At 30.8% G+C, this 17,004-nt stretch overlaps 2 protein-coding genes across 3 annotated transcripts in view; both read right to left on the reverse strand.

Annotated features, from left to right (window-relative positions):
- The window catches only part of LOC109542857 (pro-resilin), a 143,767-nt gene extending 142,805 nt beyond the window's left edge, over positions 1-962 (reverse strand). The window contains exon 1 of the mRNA XM_019912293.2: positions 108-962. The gene's annotated coding sequence lies outside the window, so the exon portion shown is untranslated. The remainder of the gene's footprint in view (positions 1-107) is intronic.
- Positions 963-1,646: 684 nt separating this feature from the next.
- The window catches only part of LOC109542852 (all trans-polyprenyl-diphosphate synthase PDSS1), a 52,077-nt gene continuing 36,719 nt past the window's right edge, over positions 1,647-17,004 (reverse strand). For both annotated transcript variants that reach the window (XM_048668106.1, XM_019912287.2), the window contains exons 6-9: positions 6,962-7,051; positions 5,735-5,866; positions 4,965-5,159; positions 1,647-4,906 (exon numbers count right to left, since the gene is read on the reverse strand). In XM_048668106.1, coding sequence (XP_048524063.1) covers positions 4,685-4,906; positions 4,965-5,159; positions 5,735-5,866; positions 6,962-7,051 — 639 coding nt within the window. In that variant the 3' untranslated portion in view covers positions 1,647-4,684. The remainder of the gene's footprint in view (positions 4,907-4,964; positions 5,160-5,734; positions 5,867-6,961; positions 7,052-17,004) is intronic.

Here is a 17,004-nt window from a genome sequence, read left to right on the forward strand (position 1 = left end):
GCAGTGCCTGGTACATGTTTAGCATTTTCGCATGTTTACTTTAGTAAATCGCCTTGAAATATAAACAATCGTCCATTCACAATTCTACTATACATATAAAATTTTACCTGGAAATTCGGTACAAAAAGGATTCATCCAGTGCTCCAACAGCAACAGCTAGCCAGCTACCATAAAAGCGTTTATTTCACTTCAGAGACACAATACACTTCGGATTTAAAACACGAAACGGCCGAACGGACAACTTAATTAAATTAGACCGACTACCCCGTTTTCTCATAGTTTTTTGCCATTTTCGTCAAACGAAATGTTTGAGTTTCCCTATTCGACATTTTAAACGGGTATTTTCTATGATAGAATCATGCAACACCAGCAAAAGCACATGTTTTCTGAATTTTTTGCTACATTACGAGCTAAAAACACTAAACGTCCGGCATGTGTAAATATCCGGTTTGTTAGTTTTTTAGATGATTTTATCGCGCATTTTTGAAGGTCTTTCGCACGCACGTCACAGGTACTATCAGGAATTTTTTGGTATAAACAAACCGGTTTAAATATGTGGCCAGAGCCGTTCTATTGATTTTTCAATTATTTCAATTTGTAAAAATCACCATAAAATAATGCTCTGAATGAGAAAGAGTTGATAAAAGCTTTACTAAAGTTTAACAATTTTCGAAACTTTAAAACAACCGACCTCAGCTACAACAAAATATATTTTATTACCCATTATTTCTCCAATTAAAACCGTTGCCATTATTATCCAGATCAAAGTAACTTGCGAATATTCTATAGAGGGTGTACCAAAATAGGCCGAAAATATTCCTTAATCGCAAAGAACAGAGAGAAAAAATAGTATGACAAGTTTGCATAAGGTTTTTTCCGATGATTATTCTTTCGGATGTACAGGCCCTTAAATAAAGACCTTTAAAATCGCTTTTCATAAATAACATATAAAATAATTGCTATGATTGAACCCTTTTCTTACATGAATGTAAATATCCAAACCTTGTGAAGAATGCAACATTTTTTTCTTATGCTTCGGAAAATGCATTACATAATAAATTATATGGCTCATGTTGAGCAAAGTTAGCCAACTTGAATAAACAGTTTTTTGTCAAAAACTGTAAGCTATTGATCGCAAGAAGTTTTTTAATTTTTGTTAAAAGTTTCACTTACTTAAAACGAGGTGTGAAAAGTCTTGGTAAATTATAAATTAAAAAAAAAATACTAACAGACTGTTTAATTCCATACTAGATTATAAATATATGTGTATCCGCAGTTGTAAATCACGTTTGTTAAACCAAGAAATTCAAAAATGCTGTTTTATTAGCTAACGTTTGGAGCTTATTCGTTTGAATCTTATGGATTAGCAAACCGATTAATAGAAGTAGATCGATAAATAACAAACATATCAAAGCACATATCAATGTAATCTTAAGAAAATACATGTGTATGTACGATACATACCCAATGATTAATTAATCTATGATGTCGTGATAAATATATTGCTTTTAGCATCTTGAGTGTATGTGTCTTTATTGTCTCCCATTGCGATTTATCTGAAAGTCTCAAATCTTACATTAAAATGAAAAAAATCTTTTTCGGTGTACAATACTAAAATTGTGTTGTCTTGGAACAAAATGCGCATATTTTGGATTATCATATATTACGTATATTAAAAATAACAATAAAGGTTGTTCTACCATCTAAATTAAATAGCTACATCATGGTATTATATGTACAAATTAATAATGTGAAAGGAAGCATTTTGGAAAGAAAGTACTCCCTTTTATACAGACTGCCATCAATAATAACAATTTATTTACAAGGTACCACTGTCTAAGCATCTAAAATATTATGTTTTTAGAATGTTTACGCACGAAGAAATGTATGCAACGGAAACGGATAAAAGGGAGGAAAGTTATTCTGGTATTCAATATATCAGCTAATGAATAAATATGGATCTTGAAGTACTTATTCACAAAGTCTTTTAGCCAATAACACGATAATGAATATTGACAACCATATTTAGGTTTTTTGGGCAATCCATAGATTATAATTTGCTAAAGTATGTACCTAAATAGTGAACAGATGAGTTATACGGCTAATGAGTTTTGGTTTTAAATTAATAAGCCGCAATAAATTTCCCTTTATGTTTTCATTTAATTCTTAGGTTTTTCAAAAATCTGCTGAAGTTGGATTTTAAATTCACAACTTTTATATTAGCAACTAAATCAAACTAATGGAATTTTCCTGCACTTAATATAGAGCCGGAATTAAATCATTGTAACACTATTACGAAAATATGAACTTTGGTAAAGAAAGAAGACAATTATTGCCCAAAAAGTTCAAGAATTGTTCGTTCTTCGTTTTAAACTTCAATCGTAAATATGATTTCTTCATTCTATCATTTTGTTCGTTATAAAATAATTTAATTTCCCGAATCGTAAATTGACCCCCTGTCTCAATAAACGCAGTTTAGGCGTTTTGTCTGTAAATTCGAAATTTGAATTGTCAAAACACAACATACAATTATACAGCACACAAGTAAAAAATAAATGTTGTAAAACTGTTATTTATTGAACCAAAAACAAATTATCTTATGCCGCAATCGTATCTATTCCCTCCTAAACCGAATAAAAATAAAATGTTTCCAAAATTTGTATGTCTTCAGTTTAAGGGTCTCATTTAGTTATTACACATTTACTTTCGATAAACAATAAATTAATTAAAAAATGGGGTAAAACAAAGCAATGTTAGCAAATCATTAAATGATTCAATTGATAAATATCAGGAATTTATTGTCTATTACACAATTGAAAATAAAATTGAACAAAAAAAGCAATAGATCTCATAACTTGCAATCTCAATTGCCCTCGCAATTTTATTGTATACATAAAATTGATGATGTAGGTATATTTTATTTGTACCAAAAGTAATTGATATTTAGGTAAATAATTAAAAAAAGAAAACAATTAAAGAATGAAACATTTTAAAAATGTAGAAAGTACTATTAATGTATATTATAGCAGTATGAATAAGTAAAATTCGTAAAGCAATAATAAAAGTAACTAAGGTATTCAGAATGAAAATAAATGAAATAAAGTCTTAGCCAACCACCAAAAAAATTATTAAATTGAAGTTATAGAAAACTCAATAACATTTTCGCATTTGATCCGATTACAATATATGCCAATAAAGTGATGAATTTTCTTGTAGAAAGACCAAAAATATAATTGTAGTTTGTTATTATGTGGCTTGCATGCCCAATAATACAAGCATACAAAAGAAAAAATATATTTGTGATACATAAAGAAAGAATATAACCGAAAAAATAGCTAAAAGGTCGAAGACAAAAACATATTAAAGGTATTGATAAACATGTATGTATGCAGATGATTATTAATCGTGTATCGATACTGAAAATTATAATTTTAAATAGTGCTTATTTAATGAAAAAACAGATCAGAGTATTATAATTGCACCAAATGTAAAAATTGGGAGCTAATTTGTGTAAATTTGAAGAATAAGATTTGTGAAGATAAAGACAAATTGACTTTGGCCTGGATGTTACTCCTGGCAATGGTACCTATAAATTATTTTCAGAAACAAATCAACACTAGATTTATTCCTTGCAATATTATACATTAAATTACATTAAATAAAATTGACTAAATCAAATGACTGGATATTCTTATTAGAGTTAGTTACTACGATACTATAATATTTATGAATTTTATTATATGCACCTAAAAAGAATATTTAGTTTCAGAAATGATTAAGTGGCAAAATACATAACTTAAAGTCTTAATTTAGCCGAATAGGCCAAAATATATATGAGCAACTAGTTGGTCACAGTGCAGTGTAGACCAAAAAAAATATGTTTGAGTAGATAGATAGATATGATAGAGAGATGGATTTGATAGGAGAGAAGATGTTATGAGTGGTTTAATGTAAGAGTTACTGCCTGTCCAATGCGGTTTTCTACCCGAGAGTCCAGTTAACAGTAGCAGATAGTTTCGACGAGAACAGAAATGTTAGAAAGATGCATAAGATTTATTAAGAAAATAACAATTCTAATAAATAAAAAGGAAGATGATAAATAAAAAATGTCACACATCGAGCATCAAAGATCCATCCAAGATATAACAATTTTTTTACATTGCTTCTGTAGTAGCTCTATCCCTAAACCACTCAATGAATTGTTGAAATCAATAAAAAAAGCATAGCGTTTTAAAACATCGGAATCACTAAGGTTTGAAAGGCCCAAAACGCATTTTTAAAATTTTAGCTATTTGGAAAATGATTCCAATGTAGCAAAGCAAGTTACATAATTCTGTTAAAAATGTGTATGTCTACACTGCTTTCCCAACTCATAGATAAACCATTTTTAATAAAACATCTATTAGTAGACATGATATAATTTCTTAATTTCTCTCCCCATTCACTCAGCAGGTACTAAAAACCCCTCTTATCAAACCTCGTAGATATAAACACTGTCTCCTCGTGGAGTTTGCGTAAGACCGAAAAGTCGTCGTTCCCAAGAGAGGAAACTGAGGTATCAAAGAACACTTTGATTAATCCTTATTGCAAAATAATCAACAGCACTCACTCGCCTCTCACGCATCATTGTAAATATGTACATATAAAAATTATATTAACAGAAATTGAACCTTAGAAGTCGTCGCTATTTCATTCTATTCAACACGTAGTCAGCTGTAACTAAAAGTCCTTTTTGGAACGGACTATCTTTCAGCATGTTAGCTATTCGGACTGCTTCTTGGCAATGTTGTTTTGCCAAAAATTGCGTTTGCTCTAATCCCTTGCTCTTGTGGACCAGTTCGAAAGCTCTTTCTACGTCGCCTGGTTCTTGGAAACGTCGCATTATCATTGGATTTAGCTCGGGATACTGACAAACAAATTAAAATTGAAAATCAATATACACAAATTATGCATTGGTCAGTTACTTTTTCACAAGCGAACAGTACTGGGGCTGTAGCGAGACCCAGTTTCAAGTCAGCTGCAGTCGGTTTGCCCATCATAGCTGAGCTCGAGACAAARTCGAGCAAATCATCCACCAATTGGAACCCTAAGCCGATATTTCGGCCGTATTGGTAAGCCAATTCYGAGAGCTGTTCATCTGCACCAGCCAATAATGCCACCTAAATTTAAATAAAATATTTCTTATTAACAATAATACTAATAACCCTRKRCAAAATTCAAATATTCAATTCGATTTTATGGGTTATTTTATATTAAGAGCTACATATTTTGTTTCCCTATCATTATATMGAGAATTTTAAACCCAATTCAACTATAGGAACGTGAGTGAAAAAAGTCTGGCAGTTTTCACACAAAAAACAATTGAAATAAACACATTCAGGTGCAGGATTAAAATAATATCTCAAGTTGTGCCAGAGCGGCCGTTTTTGTAGAAAGCTTTGTTTGCTGTGTATAAGTTCAAATCCTAAAAATAGTTACCAGAAATCTGACAAAATCGATTTCATTATATTATCATTCTTCATACGCACTAAAAACTACTATACGGAACCACWAGAATATAACAGACACATCAAGCTGTAAGAAATAATTGCCAAAGTATGGTAAAAAGTATTACACGGTTCATGTTTTTACCATGAGATGTGATTATTTTGGTGAATCTACATAAATTGGTATGTGGTGTAACCAATATTCAGATTCTTCAACCTTGTATTGCTCATTAGTATTCTATACTTACGGATTTCACTGAATTCGCCATCAGGCTTGCCGTTTTCCGGTATGTTTTCGTTAAATAATGAGCAAATCTTTCGTTTTCTGTTTCTTTAGATCCTAATTGCATGAACTCTCCTTGGACTAGGTCAGTAACTACCTGGAATAATAAATAAAAAACATAATTTAAAAAGTGAGACAGTTGGAAATAAAAAAGTAATGAACMTGRGATATTAAGCTTGCGAAGAAATGGATACATTGTAGATACAAACGTAGTAAAGAATCTAGATTAGCTGCAAAAGTTTATAGTTTARTATCGATRAAAAACACAAAAAAATGCGGSATTTATAAAAAGTATGTGAGCTCTCTAATTTAGTTCACAACTRGTATTAAAAGCAGCAGTTCAGAACAACAATTATAAAGCAATGTTARTYTTCTCAGTAGCCATATATATAGAGTGAGTACATTTACAGCGGCAAGACTAACACTTGAGAGAAGAGAGCAGYGTATTTTAAGACAAGGCCAAYGATGGCATTGGGAACTGTACGAAAGAWCCTGATMCAACATAYGTTAAAAMMGCATTAGTATTTTAGAYACAAGATGGCAAAGTYYAWAGTTTTATTTAGCATATTTTTAAATAATTTGTATTAAATATAAGAAGCTCCTATAAAACATTGCACGTTGAAATAAGTCATAGCGCTACATTCGAAAACGGTATTTCTTAAATAAACAAAACAATACTTTGTCTAAGTTCTCCTAAAAAAGTAGTAGTTTCGGTCTGAGACCGTCGCAAGTTTTCTTGTAAAACGTTTTTTGACTGCAACTAAATATAACACTGCAAACCGTACTAGAATGAAAATAATAAACTGAAAGTATACGTTTTTAATTGTAACAGTTCTRCTGAATTTAGAGTAGACCACAACAYTGAAAACCAACTGAAATCTTGGTATTTCAACAAAAGAAMTTTGCCATTCAGTATCTCAAAAAMTAATCGGTTTTTAAGATTTAAGCAGACTYATTAGCAAAATTATTATATGCKGCTTTATTTTCGGCGTTTGCTCAAGTTCTCCTCATATAAACTGGTTAAATTACATTCGTTGTGCCAAAAACACTTTTCTGCTATTTATTACCTACAAAACTTCAATTTGAGTGCACTTCTGAATCAAAGAGAATGAATTGATTTCTGTGCGTTCATTAACATGTAATTTCCATACGAAATAAATTAAAATAAAAAATATGAAAAAGTGTGGCTCACCTGGCTAAGAACTAGAGTAACTTCGTTATTTTTTAATCTGGCTATCATCATAGACGCTATCGCTAAGATGAAGTCGCCTGCCATTGTAACCTGGAACAAATACCGCGTTAAAAATACATTTATTTAATAAATCAAATATATTTCAAAGAACATGACAGTGGAATTTCAAATGAAATGATCACCTTTTAAGCCTGCTTAAATTTAAAGAATGTTCTTAAACATGTCCTGCTATGGATGTGCATTACTGACATAGATTTCCCTGTTCACCATTTAAGGTATCTTTCTATTATGTAAGTAGTCTAGCAAAAAATAACTGCAAACTGAACTAAATAGCATAAAGTGCAGATTTTAGATATTTACTACATGCTCAGAGCTTGATTATTTAGTTAAACCCGCAATAAATTGCGGTAAATTAAGAAATTCCCAACAATAGAAAAATTACCGTAATTCTTCACAACCCATGTGTCGATTTAATGTAAAAACATTACCGAAATGCCCGTCATTATTTTTGTAATCGCATGTGGTAATGACTTAATGATTCGTTATTATATTTCGCATTGTGTTAGAATTTAAAAGGATGTAGCACCCGATTTCGTCAAATTTCATTAATTATTTTCATAAAAGCTACATTTACCACCGACTTTCGTTAATAGTCTCGGCATTATATTTATATGCCATTGCAGAATTGAACTTTGAATGAACAAGCTTTCGGTTCGTGCCGAAACCTAATTAAATGCATGTAATCTGGAATTTCATAAGTTAGCAACTGATAATGAATTTCATTAACACACGGAAATAAGCAAACAGATGATGTAAGATACAGTTTATGTAACGGCACTTTTGTTGCAGCTCTCCGGAGTGATGAATTAGAGACCTAAATTGAGTGATAGGATCAAGTATTTTGTCCTTTTTAGAAGCGAGCCCAGAGAAGAAGATTATCCAGAAAATATGATAAGAGGAAAAAACTTGGTTGCCTCAGAGCCTCAAACTTTGCTGCATATAAAGTTCGCCTTTAGGATTTTCTGTGGTGGTACAAGAAGTTTTTCGAATCGAGAAAATCCCGGCATTGTCCAAATTTTTCATAATATTCGACAATAGTGAAGGTCCAGTAAAATGCATAACTAACAAATCCGTCCTAATTTCTAATAACTAATAACTAATGTCCGAATTTTTCAAAAGCAAGCGAACCAAATCTAATTCTACAATTCACTTCGACTGTTTAGTTGCCTACTTTCAATTTCAAGTTGTGACCAGGATGAAAGGGACGTGTAACTCTCGAAGACTTCGATGTCTTCGTTTCTTGCCACAAATTCAGTTTTTTACATATTAATTTATGGATATCTTAATTTAATGATGTCCTTTTGAGTTTCATATCAAAATCTACAGAACTGATGTGAACAGTTTCTGTGAATTCGTAACATTGTGTCTGAAAGTTTTAGAGCAGAAACGTCTCCACAACCGAAACGTTCAATGTTGAAAGAGGTTCAATAGATTTAAGGTATATGATTTTTTTTTCGTGGAATTGAACAAAAGACGTGTAGATTGAGGTTGCTTTATACAACCAAACAAGGATAGTATGTTAAACTAAAAGACTAATATAGAAAAGTTACTTAGTTGGTGAAACTATAAATTCCTGAATCCAACAAGTTGAGAAGAGTTAAATGTTTGGAAAACCAGTGTTCGTTTGAGGTACCAAAGCAATGATCTAAACACTTGAACTTCAATGAGTTTCATGAAGTTTTAGTCTTGTTACCTGATTTTTAACTGCAGAACCCCACATCATAGCATAGGTTTCTATTGTTAACAAGAATATTTGGATCTCATATCGCGGCTTGATTTTAAATGAAGTTTTTCAGGCGCATAACGTTGTTAGGACAATAGAAACGTAGCCGTTCAACAAGTACCAATGAGCCACGTGATACGGACTTTCGTCAAAAGTTATAAGTCAATATGCGCAAAAAGTTGGTTCTCCATGGCAGGTTCTGGTGCTTATTTCTAACGACTCAACAAAGTCTTAGTGGTTGCTTACGAAAACTAACCACTTACACTTTCTCAGAAGAATCAATTTCTTCGAATTAAAAACACACAATGGATTTCGCGCATTTTTCATATAGAAGATTGTATTATATATAGTTATTAGTCTAGTCTTGTTATAAATTTTAAGTTTTGAACATCATAATAAAAAAAACCGTCCGCAAATGCGCCGATATGTTTGTCAACAAATATCTGACCCAAAAAATTATAGAATCGTAATTTTTCCAAATAGAAATGTAACCCATGTTCATGCACGTTTTGCACTAAGTCATTGATTTGAGATTTTGAAACGTTTTATATGAATTCTAGTCTATTAAATGATCAGTTGAAAATGAGTCTTTAAGAGCTGATGAGTCTAAAGAGTACATAAATATATAATCATCCTGTAATAAAAAATATTCTTTGAAAATCCCACAATAACGCCTTAAAAGGAATGAGGCCATTTTTGAACCCTCCTACAAATATGTACGTTTCAATCCGATCGCACTAAAGATGAAAAGACAATAAACTGTTTATCGGACTTATATAATGGCTGGTTGCGGTTTTGGTAACGTATTGTTTTTACTAATTATATTATTATTTTGCGGATTGCAACAAAGATCGATGTTGCAACTGTTTATCGCTTATTTGTCAGTGCTGATTACTAATAGACCGTTCAATCATTATTATTTGCACCGCAATTCCAGTCAAAAGTCTTGCACGGTGAAAGAAAATAACGTTTTCAGAAATCAAGAAGAAGATCCACTCTAATAATTAAAGATGAAAAACAGTGTTATTCTGTATTAACAGAGTTAATAGGTGAAATATTATTTTCAAGTAGCCATCCCAATATTGCAACAAATTCCAATTAAAGCCGCTTATGTGAATGTCATTACGTTGCACTTGCAAGTTGACAGAGCTCAATGCATTTCCAAATCGCTTATTAAACTTGATATTTAAGTAATAATACACTGTAGAAAATTCGAGCGAACTACCTCGAGCTGATTTGCCAATAAACCTGCTCGAGTTGTTTCGTCATAAGAATTTCTGCAAGATAAATCTTAATTTTGCCAGTCAATAAAATGCATACGAGTTGCAATAGGTAGCCTTAGTTTACTTAGGTAGTTGTTCCTTTCGACAAGTTTATTCACACATAACTGAACATGAAATATATACACTTTATCCTTGTATCTTTTAATTTTGTTCCTTTTCACATTAAAATTTTTAAATCACATTATAGGTGAGTTACATTATCGTGGACCGACATCTAAAATGGCTTAGATCGAAGAAATTATCCAGCAATTAGGTCGAGAATTTTTATTATCACCCTTCCAATTCTCGTTGCCATTAAAATTGTTTCAAATTATTAGGTGATTTTATTTCCGTTTAAAAGTAGCAAATAGGCACTTGAAACAGGCGCAAATGCGCAATTGATTTAAACGTTTAATAACAACGAACAGTGAGCGAAAACACTAATTAAAAATAAAATTCACTATACAGTGTGCTCCTCTAATATTATCGGTTATCCGACAGATGCAGGCCTAACAGTTGTTACAATGGAAATTTGCAGTGGTAAAAAAAGAAAGTCGCTTGGGAAGAGTGTATCTGTACGTGGGCTACTTTTGAACAGATCGTTCAAAATTTCAAATTTTTCATACAAAAAAAATTGTTGTCCCAGTAGTGTGTTGAACTTGAAAAATTAATTTTATTTTCATTCACTTGTCGACAGCTGAAATGAACAGATTTTAGTTTAATTAGGAAAAGCACAATTTTTATAGCTTAGTTTTAGCCTATTGTTGTTCAATAATTACTAAATTGTCCATATTTTACGGAACACAAAAGGTTTAGGTTATTATTATTTTAATAATTGTAAAAAATATAACATTATCTGCTATTAATATATTTTTTTTATTTAAAAAGAAGTATTTTTTTATAAGATAAAATCTATTCATTTCAAGTATAAGCAAGTAAATGAAACTTATTTTTGCAGCTGAACACGCTTTTGTGAGATGCCTCAAATGCCATTGAACTTGAAATGTGAACACACAATTCAGGCATTTCTTCCTGTATCAAAACGTCGACTGCAAAAATATATAACAAGTAATAAAACGTGTGGTATAAGTCCCGATATCCAACAGTTGATACAAAACAACACTCATCAATAATCAGTTTTTGTCTACACAGATGTTATGAAATAAACAACGTTGCAACTAACAATGTAATAATGAACAGTAATAGACAAGGCAAGAAAATGAAAATTAGTAACCAGTCATTGGCCTGGAGGAGCAAAACCATCATTATTCAAATCAATAACATTATTTTACCCAGTACAATAAACATATAGTCATCTTAATGATTTAAGAGCATTTATTGCAGTCAAACATGAATCTTATTAACCGAGGAAAAATATAAATCACGAATACACTTCCAGTGCTGACCTTTGAAAACATGTAACTATTTTGATATAATGATAGGTTTGATGTGTAATGATTGAGAAATAGAAAATTGCATATTTAAGTATGTCTAGGGCAACGATCGGTAATGATATTTATAACTTGAACAACTGAAATGAGCACATGTCAGATATTTTTGTAATTGGTCGTTAAAGCAAGCATTTTTTATTAAATTATCAGTATTCTTCCAATGTATGATATTATTATTTGTTTTACAATGTTACTAGAGTGTCCGTTAATTCATTCATCTAATCCGCTTTATGTACACAGGTTCTTAATCAATTAATAATGTGTTTATCCTTGATGATACATACGTTCTCACTTCTCATTTATGAAGCACTTTGCCCAATAAACTTCGCTTTGTTATTACATTCGCACTTTAGTTCACAATTATCTTTCCAATAATTACACCTGTTAAATTTGAGAATATTTTGGTATGTAATGGTTTTTGAAAAACTGTTATAGCTGCTTTGGAAAATTCTGCATGTTCAGAACAGACAGGAATTCAAATTAATAATACTATTAAAATTAGTAATACAAAAGCGCCCATAAAGTATTATTATAACACACAGCAAAAATACCTCAATTATTTATTTGGTATAATAAATATTTTTTTTTCTATTTTCAGGAAAAGTATTTATTTTATTTTTCGCAATTTAACAATACTTAAACACGTTTCAGCTGTATATTATATTATTATCTCGATAGCCTTTTTCTGTAGGAAATAAAGATTATTTATATATATATATATATATTATTATCGAATGCTATTACTGTTGTGATATTTACTGAAAGCCATTTTACTAATATTCAGTAATTTTTTAAAACATTTTAAATGTAAAATTGTTAATCCGTTAGTTCCAACAAATTGTGTCAAAAAATCATTTAAGAATTCAGAGTCCAAGGAAAGAGTCAAAAAAGCATCTTCTTAAATAAGGAATTTTACTAAATGTACAAGATAACAGAAATAGTTCCTTTAAAGAATAATTTTAATAATAAAACTTTAATCAGCATACAAAACATTTTAAATTACGTATGACGTCAACAAGATTTTTTTATTTTTTACTTAATTGATATCACTTAACATAATTACAAGAAAATCTTCGCAATTTCCAACTGTAATAATATAATCCTGCTTAGCCAGCAGCTTTCTCATATAGGTAATTATTTTCAAATGCAACTACTTTCAACATATTATTCAATTTGCAAACAAATTGAACTTTCGCGAAAACCATAAAACTCTAAGCCTTACAATCGAAGCAAAATTCAATATTATACATTTCTTTGTTAGGTTAATTAACAGCGTATGTCGAAAGAAAGTATTTAAAGACTAAAGAACACTCAATAGTATTAAATAAAAGCTGCAGAAAGGAAACTGGCTAAGAAGAATGAGCACACATTTCTTCACCTTAAAATTTTCTTATAACTCATTATCAAATTGCTTGATGTTTAGCTCATTTTCGCCTACATATTTACAATGAAGCATCACGAAAGTGGGCCACAAATTTTTTCTGGAGTAAATTAAGTGAATTGTAATATGTAGGTATATTTTGACCAACAGTTTTGAAATAAATTTAAAATAACAAAAACCCGAACCGATTCTTTAAATACCCAAAGTTACCAAGAGTGGACATTCTCTTTTAAACAAATTGCAAATTCTTGCAATATGCACTGCCACTGTTGGCCTTTTGCAGCTCATATTTAACAATTTTTTAACGCCATGTTCTAGCTTTAATTCGATAGTTGAGCAAGTGAATATGTGTGTCTAGGGCATTAGTCTATAATGGCACAACATTGGGAAATAGTATCGATTTAAACCATTTTGGTCTCTAGAACGCATCAGGATACACTGATGAAAATCACTGTAATGATTACTTGAATGAACAAAACATAGAACTACCTATAAACAATGGAAGATTGAGTAGGTCAGTTAATTAACGTTAATTCATCATGCCACATACACAAACGAATCAATGCTGATGAACTCTGATCTTTTCTGATGAATTTAGAATGTAGCGTTTCCCCCTTCCGGTTTCTAAAACGCTTTGAAAATCCAACATTACATATTGAAGCGTCCAGACTTGTCTTAAATCACTTGAGTGACCTTCCACTTAGAAAATATTTAATTTATTAGAAAAGGTGGTTAAAAGTTTAAACCCGAACCCAAAACGCCAGGGAACCCAACCCAAACGAACCAGGAAATAAATGCAAATTCTATCCTCAAATAGCATCTTTAAAAAACCTTGAGTGGCAACAAAGAAGACAGAAACGCATTATTAAATCATCACGAGAATCAATAATACGCGTATAATATAATTATAAACATCTAGCCTTGTATAACGCGGAGACTTTTATTTCCTAAAAATCCCCATTGAATACCTTCCAACTGGCGGAAATACTTAGAATGCAACATCAGTAAGAAATTTCAAAACAGCCAAAAAATCGAAGGCTTACTTTTAACATTCAATGCGATTCAATCGACCTTGCTAAAATACCAAATCCTCATTATACGCCATTAGGAATTTAATTCCGAAATACATCATTTTATAAAATAGAGAGAAAAGTCGCCTTAACATTAATCACATTATTAATTTAAACATGTATTAAAATTACGATACAGGTTGTGGCTGGTAAACAATATTGAAAAATTTTTGAGAACAGTAAAATAGCAAAAATTGTAAAACAATCGAGCTTTGCGTTTTCGTGCTGGTTCTGAAAAGTGTTTTCTTCCGAAAAAATATAAGCTTTCAGGTCTATTAGTCGAGACTCGTGAGTTTTCGGTTTTTTGTACGGCGTGCTTCATATTTAGGTAATTTTATCCCGCATATTTTCACTGTAGCTTATGTAGCTTAAGAAAGTCGGATTCACGACGGACTAAAAACCCGAAAAACTTTGCAGGTTCAGGATTTTTATTTAAGGTGACTTGGTCTAAAGTATATCTGGTCAAAGCATAACTTAATGCCGAATGAGACTTTTATAACGGTTTTTTTTTTTATTTTAAAAAATCAATAGCTTTGGAACTTAAAATATGAAACTTGATAAGATATTGTCATATATCTGAATAAAGCTTATGTGGCTCAAGCAAGCCATTTCAAAGTAGTAACACTGTGAAAGTATAACATAAAGTAAAATATTTTAAATGCCAAGTATCTGCCTACTTATCCAATTTCTAGATTCCGTAGCTTTTACTTTTTAATGTAGTTACCGCTTTAAACCCATTCACAACTTGTTCTGTTAAATAAGATTACTTCAGAATATATGCCGGAACATCATTTTTCACGAAAAACAGGAAAAATATTAGTATAGGAAAAATAAAGTTGTGTTCTGAAAGGTAATATACAGAATGCCTCAACGTAGAAAAATTTGAAAATATTTCGGAATAGCGCCCCTTAGTTTTGTGTTTTCCACGGTGCAATTTAAAAACTTTAAATAATAGTTAAAAAATAAAATAAAACAAAAATAGAAGAACCTATTTCGCATTTTTTTAAATATTAACTGATTCGTAAATTGTCATTTTAATTTAAACTTTGTTGCTTTAAACTGTTATTATTTGAATATGCTTCTTAGAAAGAAAAATTCTTCCTTTTCTAAGAAATAAAAATATTCGAACCTATTCTATTATTTGCATTTTTTAAATGAATAGGTTGAAAATTTTCATTTATATTAATTCAATTCATATTTCCGGTTTATTCACTTTCTGACAAACTTGCTAGTAACTGCCAATAACATTAATCAGGTAGCAGATAAAAAGTTATGCTGTTTCATCTTAATTTACATGTCAGATAAAAAAACTGGTCTCAGCGAATATTTGCATATGAGTAGCTTATTTCATGTCTTTGGAGTTCTGGTGCCCGTTTATTAAATGGCAATAGAAAAAAGGAAGCAGGAGTTTATTAAATGGCAATAGAAACAACAGTTACTTATAGTGAAGTTGAACTATTTATGAGTTGATTTATTAGTCAACCAATACTCTGAAGTTATATAAAATAAAATGGCTCACGCGAAAATGTGGAAACGAACGGAAGAAGCTTGGAGTAGTTTATCTCTAATTTGAATTCTCAATCTAGCATAAATAGGAGCTAGAAGATCAAGTATGAATAAGTGCAAAAACTTCACCACTTTCTTACTTAAGCGAAACTTAATTAAATTCTGATAAATGGGTCCACATGTGTTTTGTTCTATTTCTTGTATTATCTGACTTTCGATTAGTTAGATTTTCAAATTCGTTAATGCATAATTCGATCGAAAATCGAAACTTTAATATAAGTTTCTCCTTGCTTTTTGATTGTTTTGTTATCAGTCCGATTTCAGTACCAGTGGGTTTGTCAGAAAGTTAATAAACCGGCCCTTAAACATACAAATTCAGCAAAAGCATTTCATTACTTTCAAGCTATAAGTAATGAATCACATTGAATGAAAATTGTTCACATTAGAAAAAGCCATAACCATCAGTGAAGTCAAATAATAGTAATAACTAGTTATACAATTTGAAATACCTATTAAATGCCAATGAATTTTATCATTTTAATAGGCCTACTATGCAGACACTAAATGTATATGTCAAAACCTGATATTGTAAGGTTCAAAAATATAACTTCTATGTACTAAAACCCAGGAATAAAAGACAAAAAGATAAATATACTTAAATAAAATAATTTTTTGCAAAAAAAAAATAATTTAAAAAATTTATCAGGAAAATTATGTTACTCAGTGATCAAGATGCTCGTTTACTGTTAATAACTGAAATGTTATATCTGACCGTGTGATATAAGATATGTTAATTAATTCGCAAGACGTAATTTTTGGGACATTCAAACGTGAGAATATGCGACACAAAAACGCTCATAATATTACATGCGGTAAAGCTATCATTATGCAACGTGTGACTTCAATATTCGTCGCACTTTCACACATTAAAATAATGTCGAATCGTTGTCATAGCAGATAGTTTATTTTATTAACCCATAATAAAATTAAAGAAATCAAAAATAGAAACAATTAAACAAAATAATCCACAGGGCTTTATGAAGAAAAATCTGCAACAATCAGTTGAAGCCATTAGCAGTTTTTCGAAAGATCAAGGGTTTTTTTCATGTTGTCAATAAAGGCAAAAATGTATATGTCTAGTATGTTGTGAAGTAAGAGAGAGTTGTCCTCAGGATGACGAAATTGTAATAAATAAGTAAATTACATTACACACTGAGGAACATATACAGGGTTGCTCATTAGTGCGTCAAAGTGCGATATCTCAGTAAATATGAAGTTTACAAGAAAATTCGTCCAACGAAAGTTTTTTACGTTTAAAAGGTCCACATTCTAAAATTACTTTCCAATATACAGGGTGCATCATAAACGTGTGGTAGTTACCAACTCTGGTTTTTTAAATGAAACCCCCCCTTTTTTTTGTTATTTTCAGATTGGCCGTTCAATTTTTATTTATGTTTGTTTCAACCATTTTACCTGAAAAATTTACGATTTCCGAGTTATTCGTAAAAATGTGAAAGTTTTGACAGCTACTGGGTTCTACAGAAATCGATGCTGTACACTACCCGCTGCGAATTTTGGAAAACAGTTTTC

The sequence above is a fragment of the Dendroctonus ponderosae genome, unplaced genomic scaffold (assembly GCF_020466585.1).
Source record: "Dendroctonus ponderosae isolate FM_Combo_2020 unplaced genomic scaffold, Dpon_F_20191213v2 Dpon_F_20191213_7, whole genome shotgun sequence".
NCBI classification, from domain to species: Eukaryota; Metazoa; Arthropoda; class Insecta; order Coleoptera; family Curculionidae; genus Dendroctonus; species Dendroctonus ponderosae.